This window comes from Neolamprologus multifasciatus, chromosome 19, assembly GCF_963576455.1.
Source record: "Neolamprologus multifasciatus chromosome 19, fNeoMul1.2, whole genome shotgun sequence".
Classification (NCBI taxonomy): Eukaryota; Metazoa; Chordata; class Actinopteri; order Cichliformes; family Cichlidae; genus Neolamprologus; species Neolamprologus multifasciatus.
In genome coordinates, this window is record NC_140457.1 from 7749618 (window position 1) to 7771941 (window position 22324).

General features: G+C 37.2%; 2 protein-coding genes across 5 annotated transcripts in view; one reads left to right on the forward strand and one right to left on the reverse strand.

The window, feature by feature from the left end:
• Positions 1-6648, reverse strand: part of rbks (ribokinase) — an 81188-nt gene extending 74540 nt beyond the window's left edge. For 3 of the 4 annotated variants that reach the window (XR_014871106.1, XR_014871105.1, XM_085142873.1), the window contains exons 1-2: positions 6547-6648; positions 571-632 (exon numbers count right to left, since the gene is read on the reverse strand). Coding sequence is in view for 2 of the 4 variants with exons in the window: in XM_085142873.1 (XP_084998999.1) it covers positions 571-629 (59 nt within the window). In the remaining 2 variants the exon portion in view is untranslated. The other variant, XM_085142874.1, reaches the window with a different exon arrangement.
• Positions 6649-6799: 151 nt separating this feature from the next.
• babam2 (BRISC and BRCA1 A complex member 2) overlaps positions 6800-22324 on the forward strand; it is a 112565-nt gene continuing 97040 nt past the window's right edge. Inside the window, exons 1-4 of the mRNA XM_085142871.1 lie at positions 6800-6933; positions 8445-8600; positions 11148-11224; positions 21177-21271. Coding sequence (XP_084998997.1) covers positions 8464-8600; positions 11148-11224; positions 21177-21271 — 309 coding nt within the window. The 5' untranslated portion in view covers positions 6800-6933; positions 8445-8463. The remainder of the gene's footprint in view (positions 6934-8444; positions 8601-11147; positions 11225-21176; positions 21272-22324) is intronic.

Genomic DNA, 22324 nt, shown 5'->3' on the forward strand with positions numbered 1-22324 from the left:
ATTTATTGATTGTGTACTGTGCCTAAATGCTGGGTCCATGCCAGGAAAACAACCAATTTACATGATCAGTTCTGCCAAGAAGAGTGGTCAGATATCCAGCCAGAATTATACCAGACGCTTGTTGATAGCTATCAAAAAAATAAATTATATTCTAACCATGTGAGCCTATTTTTATACTTGTTTTTCTTTTCAGACATTAAAGGGTATGCTCTTTATTAATTCCACCCTGGAAAAGTTCAAAGAAATCATCAAAAGACCAAAATTCCAATGATGTTCATCCATGAGACGCACTTACATAAACCTCTGACCACAATTCTAACTATTAAGCAAAGCCACATAGGGACTTGACACAAATTTGACAAAGTCTTCTGTACATTTTTGAAATTAGTTTCCTAAAATGGTAATGTGCTGTTTCCTGTTGGTCCACCTGAGGAAGCAGAGGCGTTTCCTGCTCCCAGATTTAGCCTTCTCATAAAATGATTTATAATCATTGTCAGTGGAACAACTTGTTTCACATGCTATCATTGATTTACCAGATTTAAAGTTAAACAATGGACTAAATCTACTTACCTCACCAAGTCAGTCATACAGGAGCCAACCACCACAACATCAAAGACCTTCTCAGTCATGATCTGATGATTAAAAGCCACACAAACACAAACGGTTGTATTATTACAACAGGAACAATTGCCCTTTCTCCATTTAAATTAACTGTTCAATGAATTTCACAACATTCAAAAAACAGACAGAAGGACTTTAGCTGCAGCTTGATGGGGGCATTTCAGGCAAAATATGTAAACTAGTTTCTCAACAGCCTCCAAACAAAAATCACTTGATTTTATTTATCTCTCACATTAGCATGAGCTTGAGTGAAACAAGGAAGAAGGTAAAAATAGAGCATTCATGGCTGGCTGAGTTGGACAAATTCCAATCGTACTGGGGGTGGGGTGGCGACAGTTTCAATGCTACACCATGTGAATGCACCGCAGCACAGCAAAGTCTTTAATTAATTCAATCCTCTGCTTGTATCGGAGCTAATGCTAGTGTGTTAATCTCTTCAAATCTCTTCCTAGGCAGTGGAAGACTTGGAAAGCTTGGCCGCTGGCTGTAGGATGGCTCAATTCTCTCTCCCACATCTTGCAGAATAGTGTCTTCTCTCTGCAGGCATCAAGAACTTCACTACAGTGAAGAACTGCATTGTTTGACCACTTGAATTAGCAGGGAACCCCCTTCAAAATTCTCACTTGCTAGTTAAACTTGAGCTGAGCTATGATGCTCAGCAGACCAATGTGAGAAACTTCATTTATAATAAGCGTTTGCTATAAAAAGGTGTTGCAAAATGTGTTAAAAATGCACATTAAGGAAAGGGCATGTTAAACACTACAAACGGTGTAATTAAAGTTGCATGTACAATGTGATACAATTTTAGACCTGCAGTTTTACATTTTTGTTATGAGTGATACTTTAGCGTGTAGCCAGCATGTGATTGAGGTTCACACATATTAAACTTTTTTTTTTTTTTTTTTAAATAATATGATGCATGCTGTTTTAAGCGCAGACTGTGTTTGAAAGAAGGATGCAGATTGTTATTTTTCTGGAAGCAGTGTTAGCATTTTTGCAGCCACCATGTTGGTTTATTGCATCTTGGAATGACAATATGTGGACAAGAAGGTGGGATACAAAGCAATATGCTGATGCTTGCTAGCTTGGTTTACAAACTGCATCGACAGATGCAGACAAATGCTAATTTGTCAAATGGTCAAATGCTAATAAGTAACATCCAAATAAAATCCTAGAACTTCATTTACCAAAACAAGAGAATAGACCAGGGGTCAACAACCTTTAACACACAAAGAGCCATTTGGACCCAGTTTCCACGCAAAAGAAAACACTGGAAGCTGCAAATACTTTTTGACATCTAAAATGAAGATAACACTGTATATATTGTTTTTTACCTTATGCTTTGTGTGAACAACTAAAGTGTGTTGCTTATGAAATCCATGAAATGTTACAGAGAAAATTATTTATGTAATTAACACATTTTGAACTCTTAAAGAAATATAACAAAAGGAAAGACACCCAGCTGAACTAAAATGATGTAGCAAACAAAAACTGTTGTGAGCCGCCACCCTTAAGTGGTAGTGAAACTGTGGAAAGTATAACACAGAATGGTCAGTATTCACCTTCAAAATAACAGCTGCACATTTTGTACACTTCAGAGAGTAAATGGCAATATTTGCAGAAAGGTCTGCATCTTGCATGCAAACTATGGGTGATTTAGACAATCTGCTAGCAACCAAAGCAATCACAACAAGTGCTCCTCTTTTGAAACCGATTTTATTTGGCATATGCCAACAACCTCCAGGGACCACTAGGCAAACAGTTGAATAATACATATTTTCTCTAGAAACTGGTGGTTGCTGACTGGTCTAGGCCTGTGTGACTGGGGCCTTAGCAGATACAGCCACCTCTCAGTGACAGACCACACCCTCAATTTTAAGCCTTACCAAAATCTGAACAGGTGAGTTATAAAAGAAATCACTCTACGTACAGCTGCCATGAAGAAGGAAATTAGCTATAGAGATAACAACTGCTTTTTGTAGTAGGCTATAAATTTGTTATTTCTCCTTTAAAATTGCATATGTGAGTCTATGGAGATTAACTAAGCTTTAAATTCAGCTTCCAGTAACCATTAGAAGAAACTTCAGCTTTTGGTGTTTCTGTGTTGGCTTCAGTTTTCAGCTATGGAGGACGATGCTTTGTGTTTTGCGGGTAATATTCCATTTTTTTGCTAGTTAATAGTTTATCCAAGCTAATATAAGAGATAAAGCTGAAAGTTCTGTCTGTTTTGCTATATTATTAACACTCTACATGAACCTATAGATGATTAAAGGTATAATATTGCACTCTTGTCTTGTAACTGTGTGTCAGGTTGCATAAAATGATACAAAGTCTGCACTTTGTTAACTCTGGTTTTAGATTGAACTGCAAACAAAATCCCAAAGAAAAAACTTTTGGATCAATTGTAAAAACCCCTGTGAGCCGGCATTCTTCCCAGTGTCTGGCTTAACTGGAAAATATTTTTATGGCAATGATATGACCATATCTGTATAACAAATGTTCAGATAAGTTCAGATTATACACACTCCACCTCTACCCACACACAAACGCTAGCTTCCTTTGTTTTATTTTAATTCCCGGTGTCATAATCTCCTAACCACTTAAGTTAGACCAACTTCAAGCTGAGAGTTAAACTAGTAAACAATTTCACCAGAGTACTTTGGCTCAACATATTTCTTGGGGGGGGGGGGGGGGGGGGTGTTTTTCCTGGATGCTTTGAGACTGACTGTGAATCACTCCCAGGAAGGTGGAAATTCCCAGTGGTGAATCAGACAAAACTGCCCTCATACGGTCTCGCCCGGTGCACTGATATAATTTCTATGCCTTTGTGCTCACCTTTCATTTTTATTTTGCAAGTTAGGGTTGTTCTGTTTGCACAAGAAATAACATATTTCAGGTCTTTCACATGTTCACTCCATGCTAAATACACTCTCAGAAACCAAAAACCTTTACTGCACTTTTAGTGTTACAACAGCTTGTCACTAAAGCTAAAATAAAGGGCTGTACCCTTGAAGAGAGGTACTTATTAGCCAACCTTGAACCTTAGTATTAATTTTGTAAAAATATTTGTAGATTTTTTTTTGTTTAGGCTTCCATATAATGACCTGCTGATCTGAATGCTTTTCATTTTTATTTTATTTAGCTAGCAGTAGTTGGAACGTGGTTGGAGTCACTGTTGGAGCTTGATGGTAAATTAATAGTCATGCATGGATCAATGCAGATTTGGAAAGGGGCCAGGATGACCCACCATATGTGGTGTCATTTCTACAGCGGCAGGAGTGCTGGCAGTGAATTTCTATTTTTATTTTTACTGCTGTTTGCAAAACAGACCATTTAAAGTTGCCCTGCTAAAAATCAGTAAGTGGAGGGTAAAAAAAATGCAGGAGCAGCGAGCTCCTATTGTGATAGGCTAGAAATTCCTCCAATCCATCCCCAGCAAATTACACCAGGTTATACAGTTGTGGTCAGAAGTTCATGGTTCATGAGCATGGATATCATGGTAACTTTATGAAGTCCGTGAAGATCTAAGAAGAATTGTAAATTTACACGAGTTGGAAAGGTCTCTTGGAGCCATTTCTAGAAAAAAAAAAAAAACGCAGATTACAAAATTGTAGAATACTGTACAAAATTTAGAGGCTGCCAACCAAAAATGAAGCCTTGAGGATTATCTTCAAATTATGCCAGAAGCTTGTTGATGGCTACCAAGAGCATTTGGTTGAGGTGCAACTTGCTAAAGCATATTTAACCAAATATTAGTGGGGGTGTATGTAGTGTATTTTTTACCATATCATTCAAGCTCGCGATAAAGGTCAACTTCAAAGACAATAATCAACCAATATATCAAATGACTAATATTATCAGCCAATGGTAGCCTGTTACATATATAGAAGTATTGCAGTCGGCTTTGTTTAATAAACAACAAAACAAACTTTTTTCTTTAAAGACTGTAATTCAGAGTAGGTCTGCTTGTTTGTTGCGGAGAACACACACAATGGTGCTGTAAGCGGATTGTGAAATACACTGCTGGAAATGTATTAAAAAAGATTGACTGTGTTTGATTATACTTTGCACTGATCCAATAAATAAATTGCATATCAGTGACAATAAGATGGACTATGACTGATCCATTTAATTGGGTTCTATATTGTTCTGTGTTTAATTCACCATCTGATGGAAGCAGTGCACTGGTAACTGGTGGGAAGACTAACATAGCATGGAGGAAGATGACAATAAAGCCTCAGCAGCTTGGAAGCATTGGACTCTACCTACATCAACATTTTTTATTTTGATATTTGCAAAAGCTTTTAGTTTAACCACACACTTTGGTCAAGAGAGCAGAAATTACTGAAAACTTCCAAGAATGTTTTCTTAGCTTACTCGCTGTCACTGTTGTTATCTTCTGTTGTTGTTTGGAAGCTTTTACTGCACTTACAGTAACACCGGTGACATTTTGTTTCACTCCATTAATATATTTTCACATCGCATGTTTCTTGTCAGCCCAATGTGTGTGTAAGGAGCAGTCGAAGGAGGTGGACTCAGTGAAACTGTGAGACCAGGAAAGGATAAACTAGAGTACATTGAATATAAATGACAGCACTCTGAAGAAATAGTTCTGACAATGAACTGATAGGAGACTAGATATGAATATTTTATTTATTTTTATCCTGCTGTAATGTATTATCTTTGGTACATTTCTTACATTTTATTTTATAAAGTTAGGAAATCAGTGTGTACTTGCATATAAAAAAGGATAATTTCCAGCGTCAGTCAAAGTGATGATTGCTCAGTGGAACATCTCTGACTTTATCAGTGTCTAAAACCTTGTTAGACATCTCAGGACATCTTTTAATGGTTCCCTGAATTATTAATATTATTAATATTATGATTATTGTTACTGTAATCCTGCTCTTTGTAACTAGCTCCCTGCTAAACTGAGATCAATTATATCTGTGTCTACACTGAAAAACATACTTAAAACTTTTTTATTCTTATAGGTTTACACTTGACAGCTGTGTCTGTGTGTGTATATGCGCACGTTTGTGTTAACAAGTATTTTATTTTGTTGTTTTTATCCCCTCAAGACATTGTAGATTTACATAGTTTTTAGCTTTTATGGTAAATATATTGAGTTTATGTGTAATGAAATTTGCTATATTAAAAAAAGCAGAAATCATTTTATTTTAACAATGGTATGGCTGCCTTAAGTCAAAGTATCTGCATCGGACTGGAACTGGAACAAGTTGAATCCATCCCTAGAAGTTTAGCAAAACCTGCTCAAGAACTGCTGGAGGAACACAAAAGGTTCTGAAGGGCTTGACAAAATCTGCAGCTCCCACGATCCAGAGCCCCCAAACTGAAAACCCTACAATCTGTTCCCAAGTCTCAATCTCAAAAATTGTAGGAGCCCTCCAGAGTTCCTATATCTAGGCCTCGGTGATGATGGCAGTTGTAATGGTGGTGGAGAGGGAGGATAATTTTTAGGTAGGTGATTTTAATAGTTGTAGCTGATCAAAGTATATCATGAATAATGGTTTAAAACTGGTATCAGATTCAATGATCCAGTATAACTCAAGCTTAGGAAAATAACTAAAAGAACCATTAAGTCAACCTTAATCTTTTAAAAGCTCAGTATCAGAAAATCTTTTCTTTTATGGTAATGTATTCACATATTAGAAATGCACGTACTTTACTGTACTTACTTGTTAATTGTTCTCTTTATCCATTTTAGCATATGGTAATGTCGTGTACAAGCCCAAATATCTTGTATTATTGGTGTACTGTAAACTCTTAGTACATGTCATTACATGTGCAGCCAAATACTCTGACACCTCAAGTATTTGAGGAATAAACCGATCAAAAAACTAAAAGACCATGACCCGGATTAATTAGACAACCTCCAAAGTAAAATGAAGTGTGTTAAATTACCTGGAATTCAAATAATCTCCTGCGGATTGTAAAACTGAATACCCACTACTTGAAGTCCAAGGTCAAAGTGCACGGTGACAGGTCCCTGGCGTTATCGCTATTGCCAGATCAACCACTGTCATTTTATTAATGAATAAACGTTTAGATTTATTTGACAGTGTTAAGGTATAAAAATACCAAACAAAAACGCGCCATAGGTAATATATCACGAGGAAATACGGCTCCTGCAAAAGAATGAAAGTAAATTTACCCACAGGCATTATGAGAGGCACCTAACTGTGGGGCTATCACAAGGACCCAACAACAATATGAACCGGGGAAATTGATCAGAGTATGAAGTAAACATTGGACTTTACCCTGAAATTTAAAGACTTCCATCTCTCTCAGGTACTCACACACCCGCCGCAGGCTGTATTGAAATGGACGGAAATGAGCAGGGGAGGTTTTGAGGACGCTATACGTTTAAATCGTGTTAATTTGACGCATAAGTATGAGCTAAGCTAACAGTGGCTAACGATGCCAAACCTATGAGCATCTGAATTACAAACTGTGGCATAAACACTAATTTACCCTTAACGCATTCAATGTATCACCAAATTAGAACGTTAAAATGTTACAACATTATATGTAATATGTGTTTTCCATGCGTGCTTATAGTGCGAAAGGAAGCTTCCAGTGTTGCAACTAAACCAGCTTCCTTCTAATGTTTTTATATTAACACTAAACTTTTAAGAAATGTTTTGTGGATATTGTGTTACTGTGCCTCTTAAAATCTGTATTTTTCAGAAAAAGTTGGATAGAAAGGTAGCATTTTTAAAACAGGAAGGGGAAAACATTTCTATAATACCAGGAAATTATAGCTGAAAAGTAAAGCCAGCGATATTGCATTTTTGGAAAGCTATAGGGAGAGAAAAAATACTTTCGATATATGCATTTATTGCCTTTGACTTATATGGAAAGGGGAAAATAGAGGTTTTTTTTTTAATTATTATGAAAAAATGCATATTTAATCATAGTTAAAGTTTGTAGTTTAAAACTGATAATAATGAAACAACTGTCTTTATTTATACTACTTCGTTGGTTATAAGGCTCAATTTTACTTTGTAGATGTTTTCGATTTGTTACAAAATGTCCCAGATAAATCAGGGCCTGTTGCCACTGTAACTGTTCTTTAATGTTTTTCAAAAATGATTTCCCTTGAAGAAAATGAGAGAAAGAGAAAGACAAATGAAGGACACTTGGTAATCGGGAAGTGCAGAGAAATAATAAGGAGGAAGTGAGGTTAGCTATGAAAAGAATGAAGTGTTGAAAGTGGCTAGTCTGGATGACATACCTGTGGAGGTATGGCTATATCTACGAGAGAGGGCAGTAGACTTGTTAACCAGATGGCTGAACACAGTCTTGGAAGGTGAGAGACATCTGACTATACTGGTACAGAACAAGGGTATTGTGCAGATCTGTAGCAACTTCAGAGGCATAAAGCCAATGCCTCTGTAGCTTCATACCATGAGCACTTCATACCTCTGTAGCTTCATACCATGAAGCTATGGGAAAGTGTTGTTAAACCTAGGTTAAGAAGAAAGGTGGTAATCAGTGAGTAGGACTATGGCTTTATGGGGAGAAAGCTCAGATGTAGAAGATCAGAAGGAGATTCACTGTGTTTCGGTGGATCTAAAGAAAAGTAGGGAGCAGGTTGAAGAGACTGGATGAGGTTTGGCTGACCTAAGGTTAATCCTTGAAAAACAAATTCTGACCTATGTTTTGTTAGAATTCTAACAGGGTAAAACAACTGGCAGCAGATCGATACCAAACACTAATATTTCATCTTTCTACTGTGTTAATTAGCTTTTTAATAAAATAATTCAAAGCATTTCTATACTGTTATCGTGTCTCTACAGACTGCTCACAGTGGGTAAAATGAACAATATGTCCCCTGAAGTCGCACTGCACCGGATCTCATCTGAGCTGCGTCCCCTGCTGTGCAGTGTGGTGAGGAATGGCCGTGTGGGGCTTGATTCCACAAACTGCCTCCGTGTCACAGATCTCAAAACTGGGTGAGGACTAATCACATGTTACACAAATGATGTCTGTAAGCAAAAGGTTAACTGGAGCTAAATGACAAATATTGTTACAGTACTGTGCAAAGGTTTTGGACCAACCCACAAGGTTTTTGCTAAATTTTTTTCGCCACTATACTTTTTTTAATATGCTGCTCATAAAATGGGAAATGGTTGCAGTGATTTATTAAAGCATCTGCAAGCATACATGGAAATACAGTCTATAAGGGGGAAAACTGTCTGTGATGTTTGAATGAGTTTGAAAGTCAATATTTGGTATGACCAGCTCTATTCTGAAATCTCTTGGGCAAGCTTTCTCGTAATTTCTATAAGCAGTTCCCAAGAATAGTTCTCTGGGCTTCTTGAAAGACATTCAAAGCCCTTCTCTGGATGTTGGCTACCTTTTTGTTTTCTGTCAAGATGATCCAGCACTGCTTCAACAATGTTCAGGTCTGAGCTCTTGGGTTGCAAATCCATGACTGAGCTTTCCATTTTCCAGGTGTGCTTATCCTGCCTTGGCAGTGTGTTAAATATCATTGCCAGGATCAAATTTAGATACATTACACCATAGTACCTGTTGTCACTGACATTCAGTTCAGCTTTTGTGTAATTTGGCATACCTCAGCATTTTCTCACTGTTTGCCTTGCTTTTGAACGTATTCTTTACAACCACCCTTCCACGGAGACCAGATACTGTTCAACTTTGGAAGATCTTCAGAAAGCTTGGAGAACTAAGTGAACATTGATTATTTCATAGGAATGCACAGGGTCTATTTTAGGTCCGGTGAGCCAAAAAGAGTGCCTAAGATTCTTTGTTTTGTGTCATAAACAGCCCCAAATCCAAGGAGATTTGCTTTACTAAAAGAAGAGTATTAAATACTGTTTTGTGGAGTTTTCACTGCAGAATAATTGTCTGCTTAACTTATACTAATGAGTTTTTAATACTAGACTTAGCATAATATGTAATTTCAGAATTGTTCTATATTCATTTTAATTTGAGATCTGCATGTGCACATATGCACTATATTGGCAAAAGTATTTGCTTGTCTGCCTTCATACGCATATGAACTTGCGTGGCATCCCTTTCCTAATCCATAGTTTTTAATATGATTTCGGCCCACCCTTTAGAGCTTCAACTCTTCTGGGAAGGCTTTCCACATGGTTTAGGAGTGTGTTTATGGGAGTTTTTGACCATTCTTCCAGAAGAATATTTGTGAGGTCAGACACTGATGTTGAATGAGAACGCCTGGCTCACAGTCTCTGCTCTAATTGATGCCAAAGGTGTTCTATCAGGTTTTGGTCAGGACCGGCAGGTTGATCAAGTTCTTCCCCAACAAACTCGCTCATCCATGTCATTATGGAACAGGAAGAGGCCATCTCCAAACTGGTTCCCACAAAGCTGTGAGCATGAAAATGTCTTGGCATGCGGAAGTATAAGAGTTTCTTTTACTTTAACTAAGGGGCCAAGCTGAACTCCTTGTTACGGCCGAGAGGCCCAGGCTGGGAGTATGGGCTCAAATGCAGAAACAGAGGGAGGCAAAGCTGGCGTGAATACAGTGCTTTATTTACAGTGCTTAGTTCAATTACATAATAGGAAATAATGTAGGCTATGTACTGTGAAGGCTATGTGGCCAAACTATGGAACATGAAGCTCAAACAGTGCGCTATGATTAGATGCTCGATCTAAGTAGAAATGGAAATGTTCAGGGATCTCACCAAAGCTTGGCAGCCTAGCACTGACGTGGGTTAGCTGTAGATCTGACAGAGGTCTGTTGTGAGCGCTGGTCTTATATGCTGGTGACTTGATTGCAATCAGGTGAGAAGGCTGATTGGAGTCTCCGCCTGAAGGTGGAGCCCAGCAGAGTGGAAAAACCCTGCACTTACCCGGACCAAGACACTCCTGAAAAACAACCTTACACAATAACAACAACTGTTCTCATACAAAAAAATAGGATAGTTTACCATGAAGTGTCCACTCTAAGATTCATTTATACAGTCCCGATCAAAAGTTTAAGACCACTTGAAAAATGGCAAAAATCATATTTTGCATGGTTGGATCTTAACAAGGTCCCAAGTAGAGTTTCAACACGCAACAAGAAGAAATGAGAGATTTTTCCTTTTAAAGCATGTGGTCCTAAACTTTTGATTGCCTGTGAAACAGCCTGTTTCATTTTAAGCGTTGTTTTCAATAAATTACATGCTCAAAAAAATGTTTTGTCTTCCTTCCTTTTCTTCTTGTTGCATATTGAAGCTCTACTTGGAACTTTGTTAAGATCCAACCATGAAAAATATGATTTTTGCCATTTTTCAAGTGGTCTTAAACTTTTGATCAAGACTGTGTAAAAATGTGAATAATGTATTCCATAATTAGATTAATAAGACTGTCAAAATGTTGTTTTTATAAAGATAAAGTGTCAAAAAAATATCCAACTCTTCCTAAACAGCAATATATTTGTTTTATCTCTATACTGATCCTAAAAAATCCCTAATGTTAACTGACTACTTGATTTGAATGTCTGTGTTTTCATCTTCCCTCATGTTCAGATGTACATCTCTGACGCCTGGTCCCTGTTGTGATCGCTTTAAACTCCATATTCCCTATGCTGGAGAAACCCTTAAATGTAAGTAAATGATTCACAGTCATATTTGGTATTTTCAGATTAGTCACAAGAGTTCAGTCTCTGCTTCTGACAGTAAGCTGATAGGTTGTTCTTATTGTTGGCTTTTGATAAATTCATTTTAGGAAAGCAAACATTGCTTTGCCATATTAAGTCATAAAGCAGTAGTGCGATAAAGAACTTGGAGTCAGCTAAGGTTCTTCAGAAGCTTGAAATCTTGCTTAATTTCTGGCCTGTGTGAAAGTGATGAACTAATAGCAAACAAAGTTTTTTTTAAAGTGAAAAAAAAGTTTACTTTAAAAAAAAGTAAAGCTTATGAAGGTTTCATTACATTCCAAAAAACTGCATTTATGTCAGTACTGCTTTGTTTAGATGTTATGTTATAAAATGAATTAGAGATTGGAGGGGAAACATTTACTTTCATCCAATATGGGTCAGAGTAAGTTCAACGAGATCTGTCTTGACAATGACGCTTTAGTGTTTGCATGCAAGGTTATTATGGTCAAGTAAATTAAACAGAACTTGAAATAGCTGAAATTGTTGTGCTCATAAAAGGTTGATATAGTCATCAACAATATTCAAGTGTGCTTTGCAGCTGGATTGTTGTTCAATTGGTTCTAAGATGTGCCAAAAAACTACACTTATACCATTATATCACCACTACATGCCCGAACTGAATGCAGAATGGACGTTAAAACGTGTTTATGTAAAATTCTGACTTTATCATCTGAATGTTGTAGCAGAAAATAAGACTCATCGGACCAGGCAACATATTTCCAACCTTCTGTTGTACTATTTTGGTGCGCCTGTGTGAATTCTAGCCTCAGTTTGCTGTTCTTAGCAAAAGTGGCACCCGGTGTGGTCTTCTGCTGCTGTAGCCCATCTGGTTGAAGGTTGACAAGGTGCTCTTGTACTTATTTTGGTTGGAAGAACTGGTTATTTGAGTTTGAGTAGCAGAAACCATGCCATCTTCAAACTCATCCTAAGTTTGTAACTTTACCAGGTCTTCTACACCATTTCTGCATGGTTAAATGCATTGAGCTGCTGATATTTATGCTAACAAACAGGTGTACCTAATGAAGTGGCTGGTGTGTTTACTTTTTTAGTCTTTGATCATAATGATTAGATTTGTCAACACAACCAGCCTGAGGAGGCATTAGTGCAGATGTTTGAGAATGGGAACTATGAGTCAGTTGCCTTCACAAATGGATGTTTGTACAGTGAGTTTAAAAAAAGACAATGAAATTTAAACACAAATTGAAAAAATAAAAATGTTAAAGTATAGGTTGTGATTCACAGTTAAAGTTCCAATAATCCTCACAATCATCTGCTACTGCTAAGTTACAGCACCGTAATAGTCCTCTATTTCATCAGTGACTAGCATCCAAAGTTTCCCCATTACACTTAACTGTTAATTAATAATTTGTCACTTTGTTGCTGTAACGTAAAGTTAAAGCTAAGCTAAGGCTACACCTCGGTGCCTTGCAGTCAAGCTATCTGGAGTAGTAGTAACGTCTAAACTAACAGGAAAAACTAGCAGTCTGCCTTACAGAGGCTCTGTAACAGATGCCACTGTCCTCCATAAAGTAAGAAGAAGAAACACAAACTATCAGCACAAATATGGAAAATAGACCAAGCTAATGGTAACAGGGCAAGAAACAAAGAAAATTAGCAGGCGTAAACTAGCAGTTCTGCCTCTCAATAAACGTAGGAGGGTCACGAGATGCTCTGATGCTTTCATTTTAATTGCTGCTGTTATTTGTTGATTTTAATTAAGGGCCAGGGCTCCTTATTTATTATGCATAGTGATCTGTCATGTGAAAGTGACAGATTCAGCATCTGTAGATAATGGCTTAAAAAGTCACATGAAAGCTTATAGCATCGAAAAATAATTGAATAAGAACCGTGCGGTTTGTGAACACATAAAAATGCAGTGTACAAAAGCACACATTCCAGGACAAATACAATAATAACATGATCAATGATCCAGATTATTTACCACTAAGATATAGAAATCAATAGGAATGAAGCAGGATAGGAATGACAGCAAATTTAATTTTTTATTGTGGGTATTGGCCCTGAACAAGCTATAATATGTGATCCCTAAAGAAGACATCTGTCGGTCATTATGACAGTTATATTGAGACAATACTAGACCTGTACTTTAACAGTGACACTCAAAACCATTACAGCAATGAACCCAGCACAAAAACAAATTAACAAAGTTGATTTTCCTGCATTTGTGTTGAGCTATTTTGGCCCTTACAAAACTAATCCAGTCACTGAATCTTACATACACCAGTCATTTAGACTTTTTGCACAATACTGACTGTATAATTACTACTCGAAAAAAACATTTCATCAGTCGAGTGGTTGCAAGAGGGTGTCATTTGTGGAATAATTATAATTATCAGGTCTGTTCCTTGCAATCAACGTTAAAAACAAAAGGAAAAAAAATTTAATAAAAAGTGAGAGTTGTTTTGTGTACAAAATGGAGTTAGAATTAACAAACTGGATGTGAAATGGGTTGAAAGTTGCATTCATAATGTCTTAAATTCAGCAGATTAAAGTCTAATCTCTTTGATTGCATGATTTAGCCCATTTTTACTTCATTTCTTAAAACATTTAAGTGTTCTTTATACTCTAAACCACTGGCATGATTTCAATTTGCAGGCCACCATCTGTGCGCAGGTTAATATATTCAGTGTCTAGAGCAATTGGCCTGCACTTTGGAAAGAGAACATCTTCACTGGAACAGTTTTATTTAAAAGAAAAAGATGTAATTCAACCGTTATTAGAGTTGAAAGCTGCACTTTTGTCTAACAGGCAGTGAAACATCATTTAAGGCCATATGTGATATCATATCAATATCATTTTCAAAGTAACCATATCTATGCACATAAGCTAAATAAAGGTACTGTAAAACCGCTATATGCTTAGACTGCAGGGAGACTTCCCATGATTCACTCAGCATTTTTTTTTTTTCAAATTTAGACTGTAAGTACAAAGCAAGGTCAAAAAACCCGGGACATCTCTTCCTTATCTGGATTCACTTGTTGGAAGATCAGCAATCAGGGCAAGTAGTCACACAAGGGTGGTTATCACTTCGACAAGTCAGCCCAGGGTTTCCCAGTGTAACTGCGAGTTATGAGCAGTGTTTGCATGAAAAAGGCAGAATTGGCAGCGTATGACCAATCAAAAACATGGAGAAGTCTCTTGGCAGCAGAGCAGCAAGTTTTACAAAGAAAGAGAGAAGCAGTGAATTTTACAAAAGGAAAAAAATGTTAGAAAAATCTGGAGAGGTTAAACACATAACACCAGCTATTCAAAGCAGCAGTGTGAGACTGTGTGTTAGGAAAGGCTGCACAGTTTGTAAGCTATATTCTAATATAAAACACCCTGTTGTGAACTGACATTGTATAAAACCAAAAATCAAATTGAAATTAAAATGATGCGGAAGACTTTTAGTCAGTTTGGTTGGGCTTGTAAGTAAAAATGCCTCGTAAACATTGTGTGTCACTTTAATACACAGTGCCATAGGTGGGTTTTGTAATTGCGGCTACTGAGCAGGCACTAAGACCAAAGGCAACCACAGGAATTTCTTAACTACAAAAACAAGATGGCAATTTTTCTCATGATGGTAATGAAATAACACCAATAAAACATGCTGCTATTTGTGCCACTGAGCTTTTACTGGAAGAGCCGCTCACTTCTCAATCAAATCGCCACATCACAAGCTTTCTCTCCAGAGCCCGAGGGAGAAAATCAGTCAGTGTGATAGTAATGGTAAATTCAAAACGTATTGGTGCTTGCTTGCATTGACTGTGACTGGAGCCTCCAAAGTTTTACGGGAGCCTAACAAATTAAATGTCTTGAAGTAACAGATCTTGTAAAAAACATAGTTATCAGGATAACTTGAATATTTTTTGCATTCACATTGATCTAAATCTCTCAACAGGTTTTACAGCTGATATTCTCACCCACTTCAAAGATACAGACATAACACAAGCCAGATATGTCAGCTTGATTGGTGAAGCTGTGGCTGATGACTTATCAACATTTTCTTTGAACAGATGCCTACACATTTTAGAGTTGTTTTCAAAGCATTATTATTACAATATCCCCTTATTGTAAAACTCCTAGTAATAAATAAAAGGGGTCCACATTTGTGGAAAGACTGATATTGTATTTATCAATTTGTCAAGATTTCATGTACAAAAAGTCCCGCAGTGCGCATCTTAAGTTTGATCATAGTTACTATTTTGTTTTCCTGGCAAGGCCACATTTTCTCCAGACAGAGGAAGTAGGTTTTTCTTATTTTGCATAATCTGCAAAAAAAGAACTGTTCTGGCAGAAATGGTTATGAGCTATATAAAGATGTTGTGGCTAGACTCATGGATTGTGTTGCTTTAACTTATATTTTAGTGACGTTAAAGGATTGTCTCTCGAGAAACAGAAGTTTAAAAAAAAACATGACATATCCACACCCCCAACAAGCCAGCAATAAAGGCACATAGTGGTACAAGATATAGACTTCTTCAAAGTTAAATAAAGTCATAGGAGCAACCTTGAACACGAATCCTTTGGCATGACAAGGTTTTCTGCATTACTCCTTTTTAAAATGTGATTTAAAATGTTATCTTCATTTAAGCCCCAAGTATACACAAACACACCCATAATTATGCATTTGTGTTTTTATTGAACACACCCTTTAACCCTCAGATGGATAGATTACGCTACTTTATTAACTGAAATAACTTGAGGTCATTTATATTTTATACAGGTATGCTTTATTTTAATGCCTATGTTTGTGTTTGTTATACCTAGGCTGTTTTGTTTGTATAGTCTAATATTCTGAAATGCTGAAATGTCATTAATTATGATTTTTAATCATTTTTATTCAGAAAAGTCAGGGTTAGCCTCGAGGCTTGTGCAGCTATATATCTTGCTATTCTAGCTCTGTTAGCTGTGGTTCACTGCAAAACATGTTGTAACGAGAATCACAAGTTAAAAACATACATATATTTCAGAGGTAAAAAAAAAGTTAAAAGCTGTAGGAGCAGCAGATTGACAGGTTCTTTGTAGAAACATATATAAATATACATCTCAGCTCTTAAATAACCCTGCTCTGTTGCTTGAAAGTTTAAACAGTCCCAGTGCAGGTGGAAAAAAAACTAAATGAGCCTTTTCTTTTCCTTATTTTCTCTGATATTTATTCTGTTCCAGTGTTGGTTGCTCAAATTAAACATGTCCAAAGTTAAAGATAATCAGGTCAAAGTATATACAAGTAACCTGTGCATTAAACACTGTGTTTAAACTGTTCTAGACAGACTGTTTAGACTGTTTTCTCTGCACTCGGTTCTGTATGATGTCATAAAGATGGGGTTATTCCTTTCAGACAAACTAAGAGGCCGTGCGAAGGCCCAGTATGAAATAATGATTGTTTTGAACTAGGACTCATGCAAAGCTACTCTAGTGGAGTAAGGAATAAAACTGTGGGGCTAGAAATAAGCAGAAGAGGTCCCCTTTCTATGATGACTTCTGGCATAAATGTCAGATATCTGGGGATTCGTTTTCTAGCTGATGGTGGGGAGTTAACGATATCCAGAGGCAGCTAAGCAGCCTGGAACCATACTTTGCTGTCATAATGATGTTTTCATAGCGGTATGTAGTGATATGTTTAGATCATACATGTTGTTGGCTTCCTTCCCAGGTTATTTAATGTCCGCTTTGTTAGTCCACAAAACATTTTTTCACCAGAATTCCCCCAAAATGCTGTGCCATGGACCCAATTCGCCATAACAGAGTAATCCCTGATTGATTGATGAAGTAACCCTCTGGTGATTATGTGCTTGACGTGAAATGTATGAAATGTTTTATTTAAACCCAAACTCCTTCTTGAACCTCCTAAAGTAAAAATGTGTGTAAAAATGAAACGTATAGTATGAAAATGAAGGAAAAAATGTCTATGTTGTGAAAAAACTACATCTTTTTTGAGTGGACAGCAAAGCATTCACAAATCAGCTGAGAGACGTTATGTCACCACTGTGTCTCTGGTGTGGCTCAGTCTCCCATGAAATGCACATGCCTGATGCATGTCACTAAGGAGGCATCCAGAGGGCATCCGAGTCAGATATCAGAACCACCAGTTGACTTCTTTCAGTATGGAGGAGCAGCAGCTCGTCTGTTTTGAGGTCTTCCTACATGACTGAGCTCTTCAATAGGAAGCTCCTTTTTCCTTTGATTATATCTTCAGTCATCATGTTCTTTTTTTCACTAGCCATAGTTGGTGGCCATAGGTGATGACAGGAATGTAGACTGACCAGTATTTGCCATAGTTCAGCAGACAGTACAGCTTTCGCATTACTGCAGACACTGCACCAATCCAGTCCCCGCTTCACTCTCCTCCACTCACGAACAAGACCCGGAGATACTTAAACTCCTCCAACCTTATTTTTTTAAGTCGACCTTATTCTCTCATGGATGACCCCGTGTCCCCTAACACCTTCACTACTTTGTTCATTTATATTTCATTTTCGTTTGAATTGTATTTAAAGTTAAACAGAAATTAATGGAGACAGAAAGCAGCAATCTGAACAAAGAAAAAGAAAACTGGCACGGGTATTCTGGCGTGGCACGCAGCTGTTATACTTTCTTGTGCTTTGGCCTCAGGAAAGAGGTTTGTCTAATCAAGGATGCAGAGCTGCAGATTGGTCTATGGATCTGCTTGGCATGGCACACTCTGTACACAGCTAATCACTATCAATATAAACCCAGCCTCTTCCACATGACTGACATGACTGGTACTGCTTTGTAGTTGTACACATTGTACCCTTCTGACTTCAATAAAACATCTGTCTGAATAAGATTTGGAGAGAAGGTGCATTATGCAGTCACGTTTGAGTGAAGCTTCTTCTTGCTGTCTAAGGATGTATGAAGAAAACATCATACAAAAGCCTCTATAACCTGTGAAGTCTGCTCTTCCAAGACCTTCATTTCCCTCTGGAACCACGCCAGCAGTTTTTCTGTCAAGCTTCCAGTGGTTTGGAGCTGGTTTACGACACAACCTCTCGTTTCCTCGTTTGACTCTTCTCCACTGGAAAAATACTTCCACATGTGTGTGTTTGCCTCTTCTTGCTGTTGCTGCGTGCAACAAAAAAAAAAAAAAAAAAAGCAGAACAGGACGTCTTGCAGCACAGAAATAGAGTTGTGTAACGTAATTTAAGAACATTGTGAACCAAGCTTTGTTATGTGAGCCCTCAGTGAGGGCCATTTCCAGTGTGCGCTTATATTTTTGTAATTTTATCTCAATATGTTAGTAATAATTTTAAATAAAGTTATTAAACAAAAAATGGGCGAGTACATGTATAAGAAGTGATGAACCCAAAGAGTCTGAATATGGTAATGTAGTTTACAGTAAATATGTGGGGTCAACCATCCAAAGCAGTGGTCAGGCCATGAGAGGTGAAGAAGAGTACAGGCAGGGTGGAGTGGACAGAGTGACAGAAGGATTGCTGCAAGACTGAAAGGGAAGCTTTACAAGACAGAAGCAAAACTTGCAGTGATGTGTGGTTTGGAGTTGGTGGCAGTGACAAAGGCTACGTTCACACTGCAGGCGAAAGCGCATCAAATCCGATTTTTTTTTTTGTCCCTATGCGACCCATATGCGATCATGGTATGACAGTGTGAACGGCACAAATCCGATATTTTCAAATCCGATCTGGGTCACTTTCGCACGTGGTACTGAATCCGATACATATCTGATGTTTTTGAAAGCGACTGCTGTTTGAACGGTCATGTCGCATTAAATCTGTCTTTTACGTCACTGACACAAGACAGACGCCAATTATCAGCGCCGGAGAAGACATCGCGAACGCTTCCTGGCCATCCAGCGTAGATGTCAGTGAAACTGTTGGGAAGACAACGTGAACATTTTATTTGTACTGTATAATCTGCAGATCCTGACAGAAATCTGCAACTATCCTTTGAAGCTCCTCTCTAAAACAGCAATAAGGATCGTTATTAGGTTATTTACATTATGTAAATAACAAAATAACTTAAAGCAGAAATTGGGAAACATAAAGTCCGAAGTCTTTATATTAACGGCCATCTGTCAAACAATACTGTTTGTTCTGGGTCTAAACAGAGCGAGTTGTGTGTGAAGTCTTCTTTTGCGCATGCGGGCCGCTTTGAGCGTTCACACTAGAGCGCGTTTGCTGTCGCATTTTATTTGTGGTGTGAACAAGCAGACAAAAAAATCGGCTTTGATCAAAAAATCGGAATTGAGAATTAAGACCTGCAGTGTGAACGTTGCCAAAAAGACAGGAAGCTGGAGCTGGAAGAGATGAAGATGCTTAGAGTTTCATTTGGAGTTACCAGGAGAAACAGCAAGATTTGTATGTCAGATGGACGTCAGCTCGGGTGGAGCAAGTTTGCATGCAAAGTTAGAAATGGAGCAGGCAAAAGAAGATGAATATAACGCTATAAGTTCAGAAAAATTAAACATAATGTTTTCTACTGAAATATTTTGTTTTTCTCCCTTTTTACTTTAAGCAAAAATAATATTTTTTTAAATCTAGAATTTATTGCTGTTGTGTGCACCTACATTTATTCTACTGGTTATATGAGTGATATTTAAAGTTATTATTTTTTTTTTTTTTAAGTTCATGTGTCTAAAGGTTAATTGCATACTTGTAGGTGTTTTATGTAGCTTCATGGTAGAATAGCAAAGCTGTGACACAATGAGTGCAATGGGTATCTGAGTTAATCATTGTAATAGGACAGGAGTGTGCAGAGTGATTCTCTGCTTACTGTACATTTGAAAGTTGCCTTGCCTTTGCTCATTAAGAGTGGTAATCACCAAAGAACATGTATAGAAGAAGAATGCCACTCGCCAGAACTGAAATACCAACTACATTAATGATGTGTTACTACAAGTGCCAGAAGAGTAAACTGCTTTCAGATAGTTGGATTAAAATTATTTGAAGGCTCAAACACAAAAGCTATCCGCTACAGCTGGCCATACCAACACACCTGTCAATCAAAGCTGCTATGCCCCAATTTTAAGTTTAAGCAAAATCCCATATAAATGGATAAACTAACTGTAAAGTTCAAAATAGTGTTTTGCAGCAGGCTGTGAAGATGTTTATTCTTATTTGTCCTGTAAAATTGATCATTTTAACATGAGTTTCTAGGGATTGGCTCATTTTTGAAGTCAGTCCCCACAGGAATTAAGGGAACTGCATATTTTAGCCTCAGGGTTGCAGGTTGCTAATCACTCACCAAAACATGTTTAATATAGAGTTATTATTACAAGTAATTGCTATTTTTAATATGGGATGTGTCGTTCAGCTTGCACTGTCATTCAGCCGGTTGTCATTTACCAAAAGAAAAAAAAACTTAAGATGATGTATTGCCTGAAGTTTTTTTTAGTGTGTGGTTTATCATATGGGGTACATGATATGGAATTTAAATTAAATATGCAATTAAAATGCATCATCTTAAAACTTTTGTTAATGTGCTGGTGTGCCAAGGTTTTTAATGGTTGCAAGGGTGCATGTGAAGTGTTTTTAAGGCACTTCACATGCACATGTATTTAAGGCACTTAAACTACAAGACACTAGAGCTTAAATGCACACTGTGTGCTTAGTGCAACTAGTAAAACCACACAACCACCACAATTTCCTGGTTTCAGTAATGCTTCAAAAATACTTTCATTTCATAATACCAGACAGAATATAGAAGATTGATGCATTGTTTTTTTTCTTTTTTAATTATTTGTTTAGAGCAAGTCAACTTTGATTAAAACTGAATGGAAATGATCTTATATGTGATCAAAACTCAGTCACTTCCTTGGTAAATTGTGGCTGTTTACAACACTTACTGCAATACAAGCAAACATTTCAGATTTGTTGTAATAAAACGAGTAATAATGCGTTCTTCTCTTTTCTTCCAGGGGATATCATATTCAATGCACGCTATCCAGAATTGCCTCCAGATTTTATTTTTGGAGAAGATGTTGAGTTTCTCCCTGAACCCTCTGAACTACCAGTGAGTAGAATGGAAGAATGTGAAATGTTTAATTAATAGAGGGAAAGGTTGTTTTTATAATTTTCCAGTGAGTACAGTCTTTATCACCACATCTGCTCCACACCACAACATGCATTTGCTAAATCGACCTCTGATTCCTTTTTATTAATTCTGCATGTCAAATATAGGACCCATTTTCTTCAAATGGTGGATGGTCACAACCTTATTGACTGAAGTGGCCAGGAGAGGTTTAGTTCATAGTACATCTAAATTTTAGAAAAGCAAACAAACACTATGTATTTTCTGTGGATCTTGAGCCTTAGTTGTTGTAGTGATTACACATCTTATAATTGTTTTGACTTGCTGTTTATCTGTACATCTGATCATCTCTGTGAATCTGTGATTCACTGGAAGGCTGGTCTGAACAAATGAAAATGTACTGTCCATGTTTATAATGTGCCCTTTTTCATAAAGAGAGTACTTCTTTTTAGATGGACAAATTTAAAGTTTTATTAGATTCATGTGAATGCTCTTCTTCCTGGAAATTTACCTGGAAATTCTTGGTATTTGTTCAGTCATGTTTTGTTTAATTGTCAGTAATTTTCCTCTTTGAAAATGGTTCCAAGAAGTCATTTGTTGTTTTTTAACCATAAAATGTCAACACAGAAGTATGTGGACAGCTGCAAACGGTTTTGAGCCTAGCAGGAAAACTGGTTTTCAAGGACAGATTGCATCAGCATTGTGTAGTTTCAGATGAGGTGTGGTTGTTTGTTTTGCATATTAATAAAATCTGTTGCACCACAAAATTGCATCATCACTGTAAGTTCCAGTGAATCCCAAAGGATTTTGAAAGATACAAATGAATACTTGGTCAGACTTACTGTCATGGGGTAACTTTACAGAAAGAGTGCTTTACAGCACATGTATTCTAAAAGGTTTCACAATTAAACCAGAAAGTTTAAAATTTCTGCCGCCCAAACATTAAAAGATTTCTCAGAAACTAAAATACAAGCAACAAAAGCTGCTTATGTCTTCCCAAAGATCGCTGGCTTGGAGCAAAGAATGGGCAATGAT